The following is a 19,522-nucleotide window of genomic DNA, read 5'->3' on the forward strand; positions in this document are numbered from 1 at the left end:
AACATTTAAATTAGGCTAGAGTATGATTTTTCTCTCAGATAAAAAAAAAAAAAAAAAAAAAAAAAAAAAAAAAAAAAACCTTGTCAAGGATTAATGAATATAGAGTGAAATTTTTTGTGCATGACTTATTATAAAACAATTTAACGAAGGGAATAACTTATAGGAAATTTTCCAAACTAACTTTAATCATGTGGTTTTATTGGTTTAAAACTCACATGGTTGAATTTAATTGGGTAAAACTTAGGTACAATACATTAAGTTCTCCAATTAAATTCAAACATCTACTATTGCATGGGTCAATAAAACATTACAATTGTAGGGATAAGGGGCTCAAAAGTATATATATTGGGTCTTGGGCCTTGGCCGAGGATGTTGAGTGATCCGAGGACATATAAACAGTATTGAAGATGTAAGACTCATAGCCTTATAACTAAGCTACAAATGAGAAGGTTGGGGAAGGTAGGCCAAGGAGGAATATCCCTTCAGCTAAATGAAACAAAGATCAAAATGTGTGTCCTATTATCCAGGATGATGTTCTAGGAAGTTCTATCAATAAGGATATGCACTGTGAATGTATATGACAAATGGAAGCTAAGAAATATCTAAGAGAAAGTTGCTACTACCGCATTAAATACTCTGTAGCTAACTCTCTGGCTGCATTAATGAGGAAGTGATATTTGAACAGTGCTTTTCAACTTTACAACTACCCCCAAAGACTTCAGGAGGGTGTTGATGGGACAAGGCTCAACACAAACAATCTACTGTCCACGTGGAGGGTGGAGATGAGAAGGGAGAAATGGTATAAATTAGAGGGAAGGTCCTAAGAGAGGGGGATCGAAAAAGGAAGAAAGAAGTACTATAGCAATTCAAACCATATTTGTAACCAACTTCAAGTAATATATACAAAAATTGATCTTCTCAAACTATGTTGAGTATAATTTTCCTTAAATAAATCCAATCCATTTTTGCTTTATTGTCTTCTGGATCCATTATAATTGTTACCCAACTCATTATAGCCTAGTTTTCTAATTCACTCTCTACAAATTCATTGTATTGGGCTCATTGGGCCTAGATCCACTTCCTTTTTGGGCCTAGGACTCGAGTTGTGTCCTTACAACAATGACAATAAAATTCAATACAATTATTTGTTTGAATTTAATTAGAGAGTCTAATACAATGCAAATAAGGTACTTTATCATAGTTTTATTTTCCTAATTTAATTATCCTTAGGGTTCATTTGGTTGGGGTGAAATGAGGAGAGAAAATAAAGGGAGAGAAAATAGGAGTGAAAATGGGAGAGAGTGGGTATTTGGTTTTTTGGGGGGTGGGAGGAGAGAGAAAATGGGGGTGGGGGAATTTTCTCCATGGGCAACATTTAAGAGGAAATAGTGGGGAGAAAACTGGAGATAAAAGTGGGGAAGGAGTGCGTATGATACTATGATGGGAAATTACCCATTTACTCTCCCCTTATTTAATGTTGCTTTTTATTTTTTATTTTTTACCTCCTCTATCTTCTTCTTTTTGTTTTGCCTAGTATGATATTGTGCCACATTGGTTGGCTGGTGTTGTTTTGCTTCCTTTTTTATTTTTTATTTTTTTATGTATATATTTTTATCATATCAAACGTCAACTTTTTTTTTATTTTATTATTTTTTCTTCTGCTAGATGTTTTATTAGTTGTGTGAGTTTGTAAGTTTGTAGTAATTAAAATTTTTAATTTTATAAACTATTAAAAAAATTTATGTATTACGGTGCATGCGAGTAAATTTATTCAAATTACATTTTCTTTCCTCTCATTATTTTACACAACCAAAAAAAAAAAAGTTTTCCATATCTCCACTTTTCTACTCCCTCAACCAAACGCATGGAAGGAAAACTAAATTTTTTTCTAACCACCCACTTTTCCACCCTCTCTCCATTTTCTATCCTTCAATTTTTCCATCCTCCTAACCAAATGGACCCTTAGGGAAGGATAATAGCCCTTGTGATTTATGGCCAATGCTTGGCAAAAGCATGGTTGAATTTTAATTGGAGAACAATGTGATATTTCAAATTGTGTGGATTCAAATGGATAGATCGTTTAAGTGTGTGTTGAATTCCACATCAGCCATTTACATAATTCATTTTATTGTTTAGTCTAGTGTTGGTTGTGACATTGCGTTGCCTTTGTTTGGCGTCTTTAGCTTATGTGCTGCTTGAATAATTTAATTATATAATTCTAATGTTTCTCTTTATGTGTGGGCACAATCTTTCCCTTAAAAAGTGTAGTCAACCACATAAAATTTTTAACATTTTAAATAGGAGGTAGAGTAGAGATTGAGTTGAGCTCAGGACCTCTTGTTATGATACCATGTTAAATTATTAATTATTCCAAAAGTTTAAGCGGTTAAAAAATAGTAAATTTAATCATTTAATCATAATTCTTATAATTATGTTGTTCAGTGTTATAGTTCTGTTTGTTTGTGTTATCTTTTAGTTTGAATCAAAATTCTTATTCATAATAAGATAATAAGAAAGAGAGGAAAAAAAACCTCACTATCACAATTGTCATAGAATTTAACTCTTTTGCTTATCTGCGAGTACCTCTCTCTCTCTCTCTCTCTCTCTCTCTCTCTCTTAGTTCAGAGGGGGCAAAATTAAAAGATATTATTTAAAGTGAAATTGCTCTAAAACATATTAATCGATAATAATAATAATAATAATAACAAAATAAATAAACAATTGTAAGAAAATAAATATATTTCATATCATTAAAATAAATTTAAAAAAAAAATCAATTCATACTACAAAATTTACAACAAAATGTTTACAAACTGATATAGTAAAAATATTATTAGTGTTACTTAAACAATATATAATAAATAAATGTTTGAAATTATTTTTTGTAATTGGTGACATATCAATTTATAATATATAAGTAGTAAAATTTGTAGTATCTCTAACATTAATAGACAATAAAATATTGTAAAGAGTATCATTACTAGTGAAAATGGTGAAAAAAAAAATAGAAAAGAAAAAAAAATTGTGAAGCAGGTGCCAAACTTGAGACAAGATAAAAGCTACCTACAAGGACAGAAAAATAGGTGACAAGGTGGAAGTTTGAGGCAACTTTTTTTTGCTTTTTTTTTTCGTGTCAGAGCCACTTTGTTTCAACCAAGTGGGAGTCCTTTTTTTTTTGTTTTTTCTCTATACGTGGAACTACTTAAGAATTAAGGTTACATCTGCCTCCGCCCCTGCATTTTGATATCTACATTTTCTTTTAAAAAACATTAGAAACGATTATTCTTGATTTATGCCATGTATCTTAGAAACAAAATGATAGTCATAACTACGGATTGCTGTCACTTACTTTTTGTCTTGATAGAATTTACACCTCTCCATAATTTTAATGGCTTTACCAAGATGCCTGATTGTAAGAATGTTGAAAACACCTAAGCAGCGTCGCGAAGAACAGAGGAGTCAATTAAATAATATAATGGTGTCCAATGCAATCATTGTAAGTTAATAAATTGCTGTACAAAAAGTTCTATGGTTCGCCAGTATTATGTGAAACATCCGGGTTCAAATCCCATCCCCAGTGTTTTGAACTTTGTATTTAGGAAACAAAATTATAGTCAACTCCATAATTTGACCACTTTACAAACAAATCAAGAGAAACAGTTTATTGTTAGATTTTAAAATAATGGAATTTTCAGTTAATTCAATTAATAAGTTTTTAATAAATAAATAAATAACTTTTGTTTGAATCTTGCTTATACTCAAAGGAAACTTATTAACGTCTTAACCCGATAACAAAGAGCAATATCCATTAAAGTCTAAATATCCATTAAAGTCTAAAGATGCTATGTAATTTAAAATTCAAATATGAATGAAATTATTAAAAAAGAAAAAAAAAGTTTCCCTTTTTCTGAGAAACAAGAAAAAAAGAAAAAGAAAAAAAGAAAAGTAAAAAGAACCCACTGGTGCAAAAAGTTAAAAGTGGAGGAAGTCAAGTCAATTAAATGATATAATAATATATTTTTTTGTATTATTATTTTAAGTAAAACAAGGATGCGCATAATCTGAAAATATTTCTCTTAAAATCCCAAAAAATTGAGGGCCCAACTCTTTTAAATTTCTGAGAATTTTTAGGCATCATTATGTTCCATCAATTACATGGGACACGTACTCCATATGCTAAATTTCCTATGACTATGTTGAGCAATCACTGCATGTTATTGGCTCTGCTAACACGTTCGCTGCCCGTAATTCATGGACGAAGATTGTCCCTTTCTTAATTTCTTTCCCATCATAAACCATCAATTGCTTAAAATGGTATCTGGTTGTGACGTTTTGCCTAAATGTCCACAATTCCGAATTGGATCACGCTGTCAAAAGTCAAGTGCTACCTTGACAGACCAACTTCTTCAGTCCTCTAATAATGGGACCCATTTCTAAGCATGCTATTTCTTTTTCTCCAAAAGTATCATCAAAGAAGAATAACAAAATATTTTCAATATTAAAGTACTAATCCTTCTTCATCATCCCTTATAATGGAAGACTTGAAAGTTCTTAAGTGTTGAATGTATATGAACCTACTAAAAGAAGGTGGAAAAGTTGATGGAAATTGTTGAGGATATAAACTGTTGAGCTAGTCTAATTGGGATCCAACATGGGTTGGAACTTAATCTTGTTGATTCTCACCTTGTATTCTTGCTCATTTGTCAATGGCTCTGACAGCTTTGCTAATGATTCCTTGGATGCTTCTCTTCAAGAATTTGCTTTCAAAACACTGGTTCGACACCGGCCTCTCACGGGTGCTCTATACAAAGCTGTCCTTCCTACTAATCTTTCAAGCACTGAAGTTTCAATTGTCCGGGTCAGAAGTAACACATTGTGGAACAAGGGAGCTGATTTAAGCTTCATTCACATTCCATCAAGAACTATGTCCGTGCCTCATGTAAAGAGACTTGCTATAGTCTATCAAAACTTAGGCAATTTGTCTTCTCACTACTATGGCATGCCAGGTTACTCACTGATCACTCCTGTTGTTGGCTTCATGGTTTTTGATGCGTCAAATGTTAGTGATAAAAGCGTCAGAAAGCTCAATCTCAGCACAATGGGCAAGCCTATATTGATTAATTTTACCAGTTTGACATTCTCCGGCGACATCTCTAAGAGAAGATGCATAGCTTTTAATGGTAATGGGACAGTTAATCTTAGTGAAATGAATTTGTCAGGTTTTTGTTACTTTAGAGATCAAGGTCATTTTTCAGTTGGTGTCCCATTAGAGAGTAAGCAGAGTAGGTGGTATCTCTGGGTGGTTGGTTTTGTGCTTGGAATTCCTGGGATTGTATTGATGGGTTATGCCGGGATGGTTTCTGCGAGGATTTTGAAGACGAAGAAGATTCAAGTAATGGAAAGACAAGCTGATGAAGACCTGATTCTTGAAAGCAGATGGGTTGGTAGTAGTAAGATGCCTTCTGCAGCTGTAACTAGAACTCAGCCAGTCCTTGAGAATGAAGGTTTTCTATAGTTGTTTCATATTTCTTTTTCCCTTTTTTATTTTCTGCTTTTGTAGAAATATTTATTTATTTTCCCTTTTGTTCCTTCGTTACCAGTTACCTGTTATAAATTGTGTGAATTTTAGCCCAAAATTGAATAAGATTTATATGTGAATGCTGCATTTGCAGTTTACGGCAGTAGTCATAGACTCATAATGTCATTGTCATATTTTCAATTTCAAACCGCTGGCAGGATCTGTCTGCTTAGATGTTATTAACTCATAGTGAAATTCATATTACACTCGATCATATTTTGTGCCTCACACTATATGTGGAAAGCAAACAATGATAATTTTTTTCGCATATGATTGAGAGTAAAAAATACTACAAGCGTAAATTGTACACAGAGACTGTGTTGCTGGAAGACTCAGCAGGGACAAATTCATATGATGGTGGAGTTCAAAAGCTGGACTTAACAAACTAGTTATTTTACTTACATGGTCACAACCAAAAAGTTACAATCCAAATCATCTACAGCATTCAACATCAAAAGGAAATAAAATTTGGAAAAAAGCTCTATATAGATTAGTGTCAAGAATTCTAGTGAACTGCATTCAATGTTTATTCATTTAAGGAGTCTACTTTTCCATTAACCTTAACTTTTATATGCAATACATACAATAGGGGCAGGGAAGTGTAGGACAACCGTCTTCATTCTACAAACTCTATAGCCATGAACACCAAGAGTAAGCATTTGAAAAGGCCTGTAAATTCTACAGGAAACAACATGATAATATACAGATTCAAGTCAAAATCTACAGAGTAGAGTAAGAAGTCTGGTTTTCCACTAGCTGTACATTTTGCAACATTAAAAGCTCTCAAATATAATAATGTTATATGCTACCCATACAATGGGCAGGGAATTGTATAGCAATCATCTTTTCTCATTCTACAATCTCTATAGCCGTGAATACCATCAAGAGTTGGCATTTGAAAAGGCCTAAAAATTCTATAAGAAACATCTTACCTGTCACTAACATGCAAATCAAGTCCCAACCTAGGCAAAGAGTTGAAAATTCAACGTAGGGAATAAAGAACCGACCACCAAAATCACAAACATTCAATCATGATCAGAAAAGATGTGCAAATCTAAAAGTGAGCTTTTGCAAGGGCCAACATTCAATCATGATGAATTCCTTAAGTGTGTGTTTGGTTGGAGTGATTTGTGGGATGATGAAAAATTGAAACGAGAAAATAGGGGAGGATTTTGAATAGTGGGGTTGCTTGGTTGGAAGGAGGAGTGGGAGGGGGAGGAGGGGTGATTTTGGTGGGGCCTAGGTGTTTTTTTTTCTCCTCAAAAATAAATAAGAAAATAGGAGAGGAAGTAGGGCTTAGATGAGAATTTACCCATTTGCCCCCCTCCATCTTCCACATTAGGTTTTTTTTTTTTTTTCAATAAAAATTTTTTAATTTTTTTTATAAACTATTAATTTTTTTTTTTGTTTTTTTTTTTTTTTCAATAAAAATTTTTTAATTTTTTTTATAAACTATTAATTTTTTTTTTTATGTGAGAGTAAATTTATAAAAACATCATTTTATATCGTCTATTATTTTTTTCTCGATTAAATAAAAGACTTTTTCGTTCATCTACTTTTCCAGCTCCCAACTAAACAAAGTCTATTTTTTTATATGGTCAAATAAATTCCTTAAATTACAATATATAAATATATGGAGTCAATATTCAAATAAATATATACATGAACAGGATATATTAAAAAAAGAGAGTTTAACTTATTAAAGAAATAATCAAAATATTCAATTATGAAAGAAAAAGTAATATTAAGAAGTTCAGAGCAAATGGAAGTAAAAATAATTTATTTAAAGAAAAATATTTACTAAAATGTCAAAAAAATTGAAATGAAAATAGTTTAAAACATTTTCAAATTTTTGTAGTTTTCTTTGTAATAACTTCATAAAAATTATATTCGTTTGGAAGTAATTGTAAATACATCATGTAAGATATTGTATTCATAGATTTCATTATAACATTTTCCTCTTTTTTTCAAAAGAATAAAATGCCGAACTATTTAATCGAAGTACACAAAAATTCCCATATGGTTTTGAAGAATCCATTCAAATTGAAAAACCTACTAGGTTTGATTGGATTTGGTTGGATCATATGCTAAAATGGTCTAATTAAAATTTGAATCGGTTTAGATATTAGATCACTTGCTTATTGGTCAGGTTGGCTCATGTTTAAATAATTTCAATTATGTATTAGTACATTTAATTAGGTCTCGCCAAAGGCTTTGTAGCTGAGTTGGCATATCTCCATGCACAAAGTGCTTGGAGGTCTAGAAGAGAAAGAGTTCAAGCTGCGGGATTAGCAACATGTTGTAATTGTTTCTTAAAAAAAAAATTGGGTCTCAATTAATTTTGAAAATCAAGGTTGCTCAAGTATTAGTTGGGTTAATTTTGTCTATCAACTTTTAAAATTATATTCCCCTGGTAAATAAAAAAACGATATTAATAGAATAATAATAGGCCTAAATGAGAATTAGTAATCATTTGTAAAAATTTTATAAAATAGTTTGTACGTATTTAAAGCATAAAATTGACAGGAGGTCTAGAGGAGAAAGAGTTCGAGTTGCAGAGTTAGCAACATGTTGTAATTATTTCTTAAAAAAAAAAATTGGGTCTCAATTAATTTTGAAAATCAAGATTGCTCAAGTATTAGTTGGGTTAATTTTGTCTATCAACTTTTAAAATTATATTCCCCTGGTAAATAAAAAAACGATATTAATAGAATAATAATAGGCCTAAATGAGAATTAATAATCATTTGTAAAAATATTATAAAATAGTTTGTTGTACGTATTTAAAGCATAAAATTGACAGAATTAAATGCTTTGAAAAAAAGGAAAAGGACACCCAGTCCTTATTAAAAAAAAAAAAAAAAAATGACAGTCGGTTTGTTTGGTGCCAAGCCAAACAGTTCCAACTTCCAAGCACCGACAGTTATGAGAGTGTTTCCTGGGTCTAACGACACACCTTCTCCTTGTGGGCGGTTTTATTTGCATTTACTGCTAAAAATCAACACTCAGCAGGTAACTTCTTGTTAGTGTTTCTGCTAATTGGTTTTTCGATTGAAAGATTTGTTTATGCTCAAAGATAACCTTTTTTCGTCTATTAGTTACAATCCATTTTGCTAAGAATCTTGTAGTTCAATTTGCATCTATCAAATTAATTAAAAATAAAATTTCCAACCCGACTTTATATGTATCACTTATTTCCCCAATTTTTTTTTTTTTTTTTTTTTTTTTTTTTTTGGGGGGGGGGGAGTCATGTATTGGTTTATTGAGTACTCACCTGCCTGGAAAAAAAAGTACATAGGAACTAGTCACAACGTTTAAAGAGTTGGTAATTACCTTTAAGAATATATTGCATTTCCTAAATAACAATGATAATAAGTCATAAAGTCCTATGTTAGCATTCAATGGAACACAGTAAGCTAGATATCATTCTAGCTTAACGAATCTTTGACGAATCTAGGAACAAAAACCTGGAATCCACATGAAATTTGGGAAATTCTTAGAGAATTATTTTTATTTCAGTTTGTTGAAACCAATCTTAAAAAATACATAGTTATTAGGGTTTTTGACAGGCCTCTCTAAAAATAAAAATTACAAAAAAATTTCTTCAATTCCTATAACTTCGCTAAAAGACTAAATTACCCGAATAAAATACGCTAAAATAATATAAAACTAAATTTAGGTATGAAAATCAGCAATAATGGGCAAAAATTATTTAACTACATTGCCCTGCGCCTTGACTTCTGAATATCCAACTTCTCTAGAAAGTCCAGGGACACTTGTTCTATATCATATGTGGCCTTGGTTGATGCACTTGTGGGACATCCACTTAACTAATAATGTTTTTTTTCAAGGCATAGCCACATAGCCTTTGTATTAAACAACACCCTTCTGATATCTTGTAGGATTAGTTTCCCCACCAGTTGCTACATCTAGCTTCACTACCAATCCTCTGAGTACATGCTGGCATTTGAAGAATGAGACCAGTATTCCTTGACTAGCTGCCCAAACAGTGATTCCTCCTTATTCATCAGCTTCATTGGTTCATCATACTCCACTATTTTACCTGGTTAATGTCAATAATATATCACTTTCACTAGTTGTATCATAGATAAGATGTAATAGTTCCTGGTACAAGAGCTTGGGGGTATATTAACTCACCATCTCTAATAGCAAGCACCTTATTGCAGTCCATCACAGTTGGTATTCTATGAGCCACAGTTATTACAGTGCAGTATGCAAATTCTTTCCGTATGGTTTTCTGGAGAAGAGAGTCGGTTGCATTGTCAATTGATGCAGTGGCTTCATCTAGAACTAGTATCCGGCTTCTCTTCAGCAGGGCTCGTCCCAAACAAAATATTTGTCTCTGTCCCATGCTCCAGTTTGATCCATCTTGTGTGACTGCAATGCAATCCAGGTTGTTAGTTGTGATTTTATAAGACCTTTAAACAACTTGTACACACACAATATCTTCTTACCTAAGGAATCCAAGCCCCCTTCTTTTTCTTGAATAGCCTCTCGAAGCTGACATTTCTCAAGAACCTTTTGCACATTCATAAGAAAAACTTCCTTGGTAAGTACTGAATGTTAATACAGTATTATGTTTTGATAAAATTTTCCAGGAACCCAGTTTGGGACTACTCAACTTACATCCAGTGTGAATTTCATTATCCTAACAATGCTACAACATCTAAAGGCCACTTAATGTGGTAGATTGTGCAATATAACAGCGTCATACAATGATCCATGCTAATGATGTTTACCAAAATAACTTAAACAAGAACTTTACCTCCCACATTTCCTGATCAGTATGCTCTGACAATGGGTCAAGATTGTATCTCACAGACCCGCTAAAAAGTGTGGGCTCTTGTGGAATGATTCCTAACCTTGATCTTAGATCATGAAGCCCAATTGTGGATATGTCAATGTCATCTATAATGATTTTTCCCTCTGTAGGCTCCACCAGACGAAACAAAGCACTGATAAGAGTTGTCTTTCCACTACCAGTCCGGCCAACAATTCCAATTTTGTGTCCTCCTTCAAATATACAACTAATCCCCTGAAGAACTAGTGGAGCATTGGGCCGATATCTTACCTGTTTCATGCAGTCTTAACATTGCAAACACAGCAACAAGAACAACAATAACAAACAAAAAACCAAAAAAAAAAAAAAAAGGGAAAGACTTAGTCCCTAAACTTTGAGGTTGGCTATGGATTCTCAACAAACAAACAAGTGATGAATATTTCAATGTGTTTGATGATATGAGACACCATCCCCAAATGTTGATTGTACTACTTCAACTAAAACAATGTCTAAAAGCATAAAAGTATTGTAAATACATTTCCATATTTCTAAAAGTTGTGAATGGAAAAGGCAGTAATTTTTTTGGGGTGTACATTTACCTTCAAATCACATATCTTCACCTGACCATTAACAGGCCAACTGTGTGTGGGTTGGTGACCTTCTATATCTTCTGCAGCTTCACTAGGAATATGCATGTACTGTTCTAGCCTTTCTATAGAAACAATTAAATTTTCTAGCAAGCACCAGCTTTGGACAGAAGCGATAACATGTATATTTAAAGAAAGACCATATGACAATGCCATTCCAATAAATCCTGCATCCAAAGTTTGATAAGCAAAAAATAGGTTATACAATTATGCCATATATGGAAAACTTATACTAACAATTGCTTAAGTACTAGTTATATTGTATAGCATGATCAGTTACATTCTATAATTCTCTCAAAAAAAAAAAAAAAGTTACATTCTGTCAATAAAAAATGAACTTTATCTCAAACTAACAACCCATGATTGTAAATTCCAAATTGTTCTAGTAATGTGGGGCAGATTTTTCAAGTAAAACCAATCCATTGTCATGCCATGTGATGTTGGCTGATGAAGCTTCTGATGGTGGATGTGATACCAGGAGGAGTGTAAGCCTGGAATGAAAATTATATTATGCCAGAAATCCTATGACTTGCTCATATGGAAATACAACAAAGGAGCTTGAGCAAGATGGTTCATATTCAAGAAAGACCAGCAGTAAGAAAAATAGGTTCCATTATAGGCGTTAATTAATGCAGGTTTAAGATCTCAAAATGAGGGAGGGAGGACAAACAAGACATGATTTGAAATAATATGAAGATGAATGAATACTTGCACACTAAGAGAAGGCTTGGCTGTACTAGACCAAAATGGCAAGGCAGGGGTTATGTGGTTCTTTGGGCCAGCAAGTAAATTTTGTTGAAGAACAATATTGTTCTTATGATGTTGCCTGCTATTATTGTGGACCCTTATGGTTTTAGTGTTGGCCTGTGCTGAATTTAAATGTTGCTTCTAGAAAACACATGTTCTGTTTGAAGCTCACACACTGATGACTATGAAATGGACAAGCATCAGAAGCATGATATTGAACTACATAATACAAAGTGAAAATATTTTGATAGTTGAAGAATGATATTACTAACCAGAAGTGGAAGCTCCAATATGAAGCAAACTTATGGCAAGTGCTAAGGATGTAAGAACAATTGCACATAGAATTTCCAGACGTTGGATCAACCACTCGTTGGCTGAGAAACCATGGAAGTAAGGACTTGCATTTGTGTCAATAAGGTCCAAGTTCCTTGAAAAGAACCGCTCTTCCTCCCCAAAAGCTCTGATCGTCATGGCTCCTGCAATAGATTCAGCAAGGTGGCTTGCAAGCAAAGACTTGGTTGTGCCATCCGTTCGCATCAACTCTTTTGCAGAAACAAGGAAGTATTTCTGTATTTAAACAAAAACAAGTGTCGAAGTTCATTGAGAAGTCAGAATATATACAAGAAATCAAGATAGGAAGACACTTCTAAATTTAGCAGGGCATGGCATCAGAACAAATATCACTTGATGAGAGTTGGTGAGTTCCAACTTTGTACCCATTTCATTTTTTGACATTAAAGAATGCGGACAAATTAAGTCCTTTAAGTAGGTCAATTGACAAACTTGTGTATTCTGGGGAAGAAAAATCTTAAATGAATATCTACAGGAGAACAATGAAGCGACCTAAATAATTAGCATTGATAATGTATTGATACCACACCCAATACTAATATGTGCTGCATTTTGAGAGGATAATTATCAGAGGCAGAAAATGGGTTTGTTTCCTTTCAATCATAAACAAATATATTTTTTAGAAATCATACAATCAGTTTTAGTGTTGGTATCTGTAGTACCTGTAAAAGAATAGTCAGATAAACCATGGGTATGATGACAAACAAGACTGGCCAGGATACTATAGCCAGTATTGCATAGGTGGAGTATGCAGTCATGGTGGCAACAAGAGCAATACTTAATTTGTAAGCCACATCAATGTCGATGACACTCATATCAGAAGACACCTACAAGGTAAATACCAATGTAAGTCCCAGTAAGTTTTTCTGAAGCATAGCAACTATTAATTTTGAAACTCTTACCCGGCTGAGTATCCTTCCCAGAGGTGTTGCATCATAAAAAGACATTGGTGCCCTGAAAAGAGAGCTAAGAAGTGTAGAAAAAATTGATAGTGATGCCCCAAAACCTAAACCAACAACAGAAAGTGCTCTGAGGAGTATAAATAAAACCAGGATAGACCCAATCCCGGAGTAAACTGCAATCAATCTCACTGTGCTTACATTAGAATCCTCAATTTCAGCAGCCAACCAAAAGTTTTGTATCAACTGCCCAGCTAAGAACATGAAGTGGCATACAGCTGCCAAGGAGAAGCACAAGAATCCCTTGCTCTGAATCAGATACTGCATATAAGGCTTTATACCAGTGTTTCCTGTTTCTCTTTCTTCTTGCTTAATCAATTGATCTAAAGTTGATCTTAACTCGTCCTCACAACTTTTCAGAATTTCACTTGTAGAGGTTTTAGATTGTTGGAAAGAAGCATACTTGGCATGTTTCTGGGAACCAACAGTGTCATTGTGTGCATTGACAAGGTTTTGAAATTCTTGACTTGAAACTAGTAGCTGATCATATGTGGATGCTCTAAGAAATTGCCCTTCAGACATAAACTGCCAACAATTTAAAGTTTATGTAAACTGCTTGTGTGCAAAGTTATATTTTAAAAGGAAAAAAAACCGTGTGAAATTTTAATGAGAAAGCAGCAGTAGTGTCACTGATATACCAACCAAAATAGAATCAAATGCAGGAAGGAAGTCAACTTGGTGGGTCACCAGCAGGACTGTCTTCCCTGACAGAGCTTCCATGACATATTCCTGGCAACAAGCCATGTTAGATTTCTCTTAGAAAAGGAAACATTAGTAGCATAAATTGCATGGTTAAGAAATGTCATTACATTTAATAGACTGGTTGCAGTATGTGCATCAACAGCACTGAATGGATCATCCAAGAGATAAACATCTGCATCTTGATAAAGTGCACGGGCAAGTTGAACCCGCTGCTTTTGACCACCACTTAGAGTAACACCTCTTTCTCCTATTTGTGTTTGATCACCAACTGGAAGCATCTCAAGGTCCTTTATAAGAGAACACTTTCTAAGCACTTCTTGGTATCTATGTGAATCCAAGGGAGACCCAAAAAGAATATTGTCTTGAATAGATCCTGTTTGAATCCAGGATGTTTGAGAAACGTATGCTATCTTTCCATAAACATGAACCTGGAAGTTTAAAGCTTTAGCAAGATTTTATTTTTATTTTTATTTTTTCATTTAATTTGTCTACCATGTAACTGATGCTTATAAATCAGTGTGTGAGTCGAATCTTCTAGAAAGTGCAGTAGGGAAAAAAAAAAACCTAAATATCAAATTCTTCACACATTATTTATTTATTTATTATAATTAAGAATATACTATGTGCCAATTGAAATTTTATTTAAACCATGGGTAAGGATTGAAATGATTACTTACTATGCCTTTGATGTTTGGAACTTCTCCCAGAATCGCAGCTAAAAGGGTTGATTTACCGGAGCCAACCTCTCCACAAATAGCTACCTTTTCTCCTGGTTTAACTGCCAAATTTATGTTTCTTAGCATGGCCTTTGCTGGATTAGTCTCCCATGATATTTCAGTGGCCTTGATAAAAATGGACTGCTCTAGCTCTTTCTCATTGCACCTTTGCCTTGCATATCTGTTCTGCAACTCTGGTGCTGCAAAGAACTTTAAAATCCGAGTTAAAGATACCTTTGCTTCAATGAACACTCCAGCAACATCAGGGATCATTCTGATAGGCTCCTGAACAATACGCAGACTTGCTAGGAATGTGAAAATGTTACTGGCAGAGAGTGAAATTCCAAAGAAGTAGCATGCCCAGAATGTGGCAACTGATACTAAAATGGGAGATGACCAAAACAAAATCAGATAGTACCCCTTTTGTATTAGAACTGCTAATATCCACTCTAGTTCTTCTTTCCTCAGCACTTGTATAACATTCTTAAAATGTTTCTCCCAAGCATACAACTTCAAGACCTTCATATTTGCAAGAGCTTCTGTAATGGCCTTCAGTCTCTTATCTTGTGCCACCATGAGATTTGTCTGATACTTATGCTGCAGTTTGGCCACTGGTGAAGTTGCAAGCACAGTTAAGATGATAACAACTAGAGCTGCAACAGTTGCCAGCCCTACAGAGTAATAGACAATAGCTAATGCAATACACAGCTGAAGACATGTTGACCACATTTGATGAAACCAATATGGAAATTCACCTATTCTATAGGCATCTACTGTGACATAGTTCATTATTTCACCAGGAGAATGATTCGCCTTAGCAGCATTTGAGAGTTTTAGTTGCTTTTGATAGATAGCTGCAGATAGGAAAGATCTTACTTGGAGCCCAATCAACCTAGTTTGAAAGAACCACTGCCTCTCTGATAATGACTCCAAACACTTTGCTAAGAAGAGCACTCCAGCCAATGCATAGCCCTCATATTTAAAAGCTTCTTTTCCTTCAGCAACCTCAATGAAGGCTTTGAGAAATAGTGGACCACTGGAGACTGTGAGGACCTTGATCAAAGCAAATAACCCAGAAATTAAAATAGCTTTTCTCTGGCAGAAAAAAATTGCTGACACCATAGAGGGCAGATCGTATGTCTCTTTCTGTTGTTTGCTCAATTGCTCTTCAAACATTAAGTAGCATGTTTGCGCCCTATCTTCCTGCCTTAACTGTGGAACATCATTCTCCTTAAGGATTTTATCTTTACCGTGCTTCATCAGTGGATTTAACCACCAAAATGACATTTTACTAAGAAATCCAGCTTTGGCAAAAGGAGTGACGTTGTCATTTGAACAATTTTCACCAGTGTCACTAGCTTCCTCACCTTGCAAAGGTGCATACAATGCATCATAACTGATGTCTGAATCAGTTTCCACATATTTATGTTCCTGAAAAGCGCCCAAGAGGCACAAGATTGCTCCAGGAAAAGAAAGAATATCTAAAACCATCTTAATAGATGCCTTTTTTTCCAAAATAGCAACCAGAAGAGAAGAAAAGCAGAGGAATCCTGCAAACAAGAAGGTGGCAATAGAACAAAGCTTTGCTGTTGCGACATTTGGAAGGCGTAGCTTCTCAATAATTACTACAAAATCAAGCAGCATCCATGTGAAGCCTTGGAATAGCAATACTAGCCATCCCTGCAAAGGTAATATGGTTCTCTTTGCATTCAGATTCTCACCAATTATCCAGATCCCCAAACCCAAGTAAGCCAAACCCAGACCACCATTATAAATGGCTGAGCATATCAACATTGGAGAGAAGTGTTTAGACTTTGAGGGTATTTTGTTCTTCCTTAAGATTGATCTATAAACCATGATATATAAGAATATGACAAGGAGAAGAAGATCAAGAGAAATGACCAAAAGGTGATTGGTGCATGTATATGGTTGGAATATGGATATAATATCATAATTGCATGTGTTTTCATCTATCTTCGAGCAATTCCCACAGAAAACAGTCCAGAGACTCATCCCCATGAATTGAAAGAGCTGCAATACTACAACAAACACAACAACAACGACAGTCCGAAATGAACTGCAATAACAACTTCAAAAGAAGGAAAGAAACAAAGACTAAATATATGTCAGATTATGTAGAAGTATTATCATTTAAATGAAACTAAAATCAGTGATTCTAGTTCAAGTGAGTGAAAGACAAACACAATAGTTACTATTCCATGTTCTTTCTTAAGTAATAAAACTCATGTCTATCTTCTTAGGAAGATTGAAAAACATGAATGATCTGATTGATTCTTCAACCACGTAATTATAAAGTTCGAGTTAGGGACATAAAGAAAGAGAAAATGAATAGCAACAAGCTATTAAGTTTGCCTTCCATATCTCTTATTCAAACTTCTGGAAATGAATCAGATGTTTAGACAAGAAGTTAAGTAATATTACCAAAAGTAGTTCAAGCAAACTGAAGCATTCACTTCAATAGCAGGACAACCCTTCCAATGCTAGAAATGCTGAAAAAACTTAAATATTGAAGCTTTACAGAAGCAAACATATGTCTAAAGGTCCAGAATGATCTAGCTGAAAAGCTTAGCGTCAATGACAAAAAGGACGCCGTAAAGAAATGCAGTATAAACCAATATGTTACGTACTCAAACCGTGAAAGTGTGAATATAAAGTTGAAAATAATACATTGCAAAAGAAGTACGTTTCTATGTTCATTGAGTCTTTTCAATATATTCTGTAAATGCCCAAACTAAATCCGCATTTTATTTTTGAATACAAGACAACCGGTAAGACTGTGACACAGAATCTTGAGCTAACCTTCTAAGGCAATTTATATTGTCCTGATCCTACTTTTAAGCTAACAGTCATTGCCTTTTTATGCCAAAAATGCCATTTTTTCTCATATTATTTCAATACAACTCACACCAAGTTAACCTCAAGTACCATGTGTGTCATTTTCATGAGTATGTTACTTCAATAATCATAGATGTCTGGTCAATCTCAAAGAATATTCAAATTTACAGTTAACTCAACCTTAATTTGCAGAACTGGGAAAAGAAGTGTATATGACTTAACAATTACCATATACATTTCTTCTTGAAACACACTCAAAAATTGCTCTACCAACCAAAACTTATCTGAAATTAAAGCTCCGATTGTTTCAGAAAAAATATTAATATTTTTACATATTTTTATGTTTTGTCAATGTTTGCCCCATCACACCACATTCAATGCCCGGCCACCAATGCAACGATCACTACCACCACACCATTGATGCCCCCATCACCGCTGTCTGTGTCATATGCTTTGCTACCAATATGTCTACATGAAATATTAATAATTTTTCATGTGAATCAAGAAAGAAAAACTAATATTTTTAGAATCATTTTAAGTCACAACCAAACATTAAAAAAAAAAAAAAAAAAAAAAAATTCCTTGGAAATTTACTATGAAAAATATTTTTCCCTAGAACATAATTTCCGTCCAAACAAACTAGTGATTAGCATGGCAGATGTCATATGAAAATTTTTTATAGGTCTATTTGACAAACACACACATCGTGTAACTCTATGTGACACAACTCCCTAACTTTTCATTAAAAAATTATTCTGACGAATCAATAGTGATGATTATGTTATCATCTTATACTCCTAATATTTACTATATATTTACTATTAAGACGATCGGAGATCAATAAATATTTTATCATAAAATGTTTAAACTTTAAGTTCATTTAACTTTAAATTATATCCAAAATATGCGGTTCATACTTCATAGACTAAATAGTAAATAAAATTAGACTAACACAAAACTTAATGTGCAAATTAAAATAAAGAAAAAAAAATTGTAATCTGGATGGTAAAATTTTTAAAATATTAATATTACAATAAAAATTGTAATCCAATAACCTTGTAGGCTTGTAACTCAATTGATTGATCACTCTTGATATTTTTAAACAAGACATTCACTGATGAAATTCCTCTTCACCCTCCTATTAAATTATATATATAAAAAGAATTTATGAACCAGTGCAATTAGGTGCCGTCTAGACAGTGTATTCAATGAATTGGGCCAAGATGCCCATTACCGCAGCATGACAGCATCTGTATAATTTTCGTGGAGGATTTGTATTGTCTTACAACAAATATCCTCCTTTATAGTCATAACTCATAACCAATGATTACGCTCTCCCTTCTTGCAACAATCTCTAGTTAGGAATAAAATATTCACATGCAGTTTTTTTCTCTCATGATTATTACTCTTGATGACATTTTCATATTTCAAGGTAACCTTAATTCTTTATTTTATTTTATAATTCCATAATTATAATGATGAAAAAGATATTTGAACCATGTTCATCTCTATTAAATTATCAAAATATATTAGTTTATCTTTTAGTATATGTAAACTGCTAAGTGTGTCAGTTTTCCTAAATGCTTTCTAACGTCTTTTAGGGTGAAACTGTCTAATAAAACCATTTTTTTGCTAAACTGTCTAATAAAACCATTTACACTTTACAGTAGAATTCTCTATCATACAAATGTTGTGCGGAAACGCAATCTAATAGCAAGCACACATAATTATCTTCTATTTGTAGATAATATTATAGATTAATGGACTCATTGATTTTGAATGTGATTGATGATGCCGAAAATATCAACAGTGAGTTGCACAATGCTCGTACCCTCGAAACGACACCTAAACAGAGAAAAGAGGACCTAACAGAGAGCACCGGTGTGGTGCCGGCCAAATACCCTCCGAAGGTCAAGTTAGAAAGTATGCTCACGGCTCTAGAGTGCTAGAGAGGGTTAATTATGCGTACCTTGGCTTGTGAGGGTATTGGGGCTTTTATAGTGGCTTGAGGTTGACATCCCTTCCTTGGCGCGGAAGTCTTTTCCTTATAGGACTCTTCTTGTAGAATCCAAAACGTGATGAATAAGTCTCCTTCTTATGCGGAAGATTTTTACCAAGTATACAAGATTTCCAGAGTCCTACTAGCGCAAGGACTCTATTTGGGCT

At 33.7% G+C, this 19,522-nt stretch overlaps 2 protein-coding genes and 1 long non-coding RNA gene across 3 annotated transcripts; 2 read left to right on the plus strand and 1 right to left on the minus strand.

The window, feature by feature from the left end:
* The first annotated feature begins 4,651 nt into the window (after positions 1 to 4,651).
* LOC112038723 (uncharacterized) lies at positions 4,652 to 5,515 on the plus strand. The gene has a single exon (XM_024071568.1). The coding sequence runs from the start codon at positions 4,652 to 4,654 to the stop codon at positions 5,513 to 5,515; it is 864 nt and encodes a 287-aa protein (XP_023927336.1).
* Positions 5,516 to 8,438: 2,923 nt separating this feature from the next.
* LOC136064908 (uncharacterized) lies at positions 8,439 to 12,344 on the plus strand. The gene is made up of 2 exons (XR_010626559.1): positions 8,439 to 8,589; positions 11,412 to 12,344. It is a non-coding gene; the product is annotated as an uncharacterized LOC136064908 (long non-coding RNA).
* On the minus strand, positions 9,062 to 17,185 carry LOC112038718 (ABC transporter C family member 10). The gene is made up of 12 exons (XM_024071564.2): positions 16,943 to 17,185; positions 14,462 to 16,539; positions 13,892 to 14,212; positions 13,725 to 13,811; positions 13,026 to 13,607; positions 12,786 to 12,950; positions 12,045 to 12,339; positions 10,978 to 11,192; positions 10,364 to 10,669; positions 10,053 to 10,116; positions 9,736 to 9,975; positions 9,062 to 9,640 (listed from the first exon to the last, which is right to left on the minus strand). Exons 2-12 carry the CDS (start codon positions 16,517 to 16,519, stop codon positions 9,516 to 9,518), a joined length of 4,458 nt encoding a protein of 1,485 aa, XP_023927332.2. The 5' UTR covers positions 16,520 to 16,539; positions 16,943 to 17,185; the 3' UTR covers positions 9,062 to 9,515.
* Between the last annotated feature and the right edge of the window lie 2,337 nt (positions 17,186 to 19,522).

Source organism: Quercus suber, unplaced genomic scaffold, assembly GCF_002906115.3.
Source record: "Quercus suber isolate HL8 unplaced genomic scaffold, Cork oak 2.0 scaffold_797, whole genome shotgun sequence".
NCBI lineage: Eukaryota > Viridiplantae > Streptophyta > Magnoliopsida > Fagales > Fagaceae > Quercus > Quercus suber.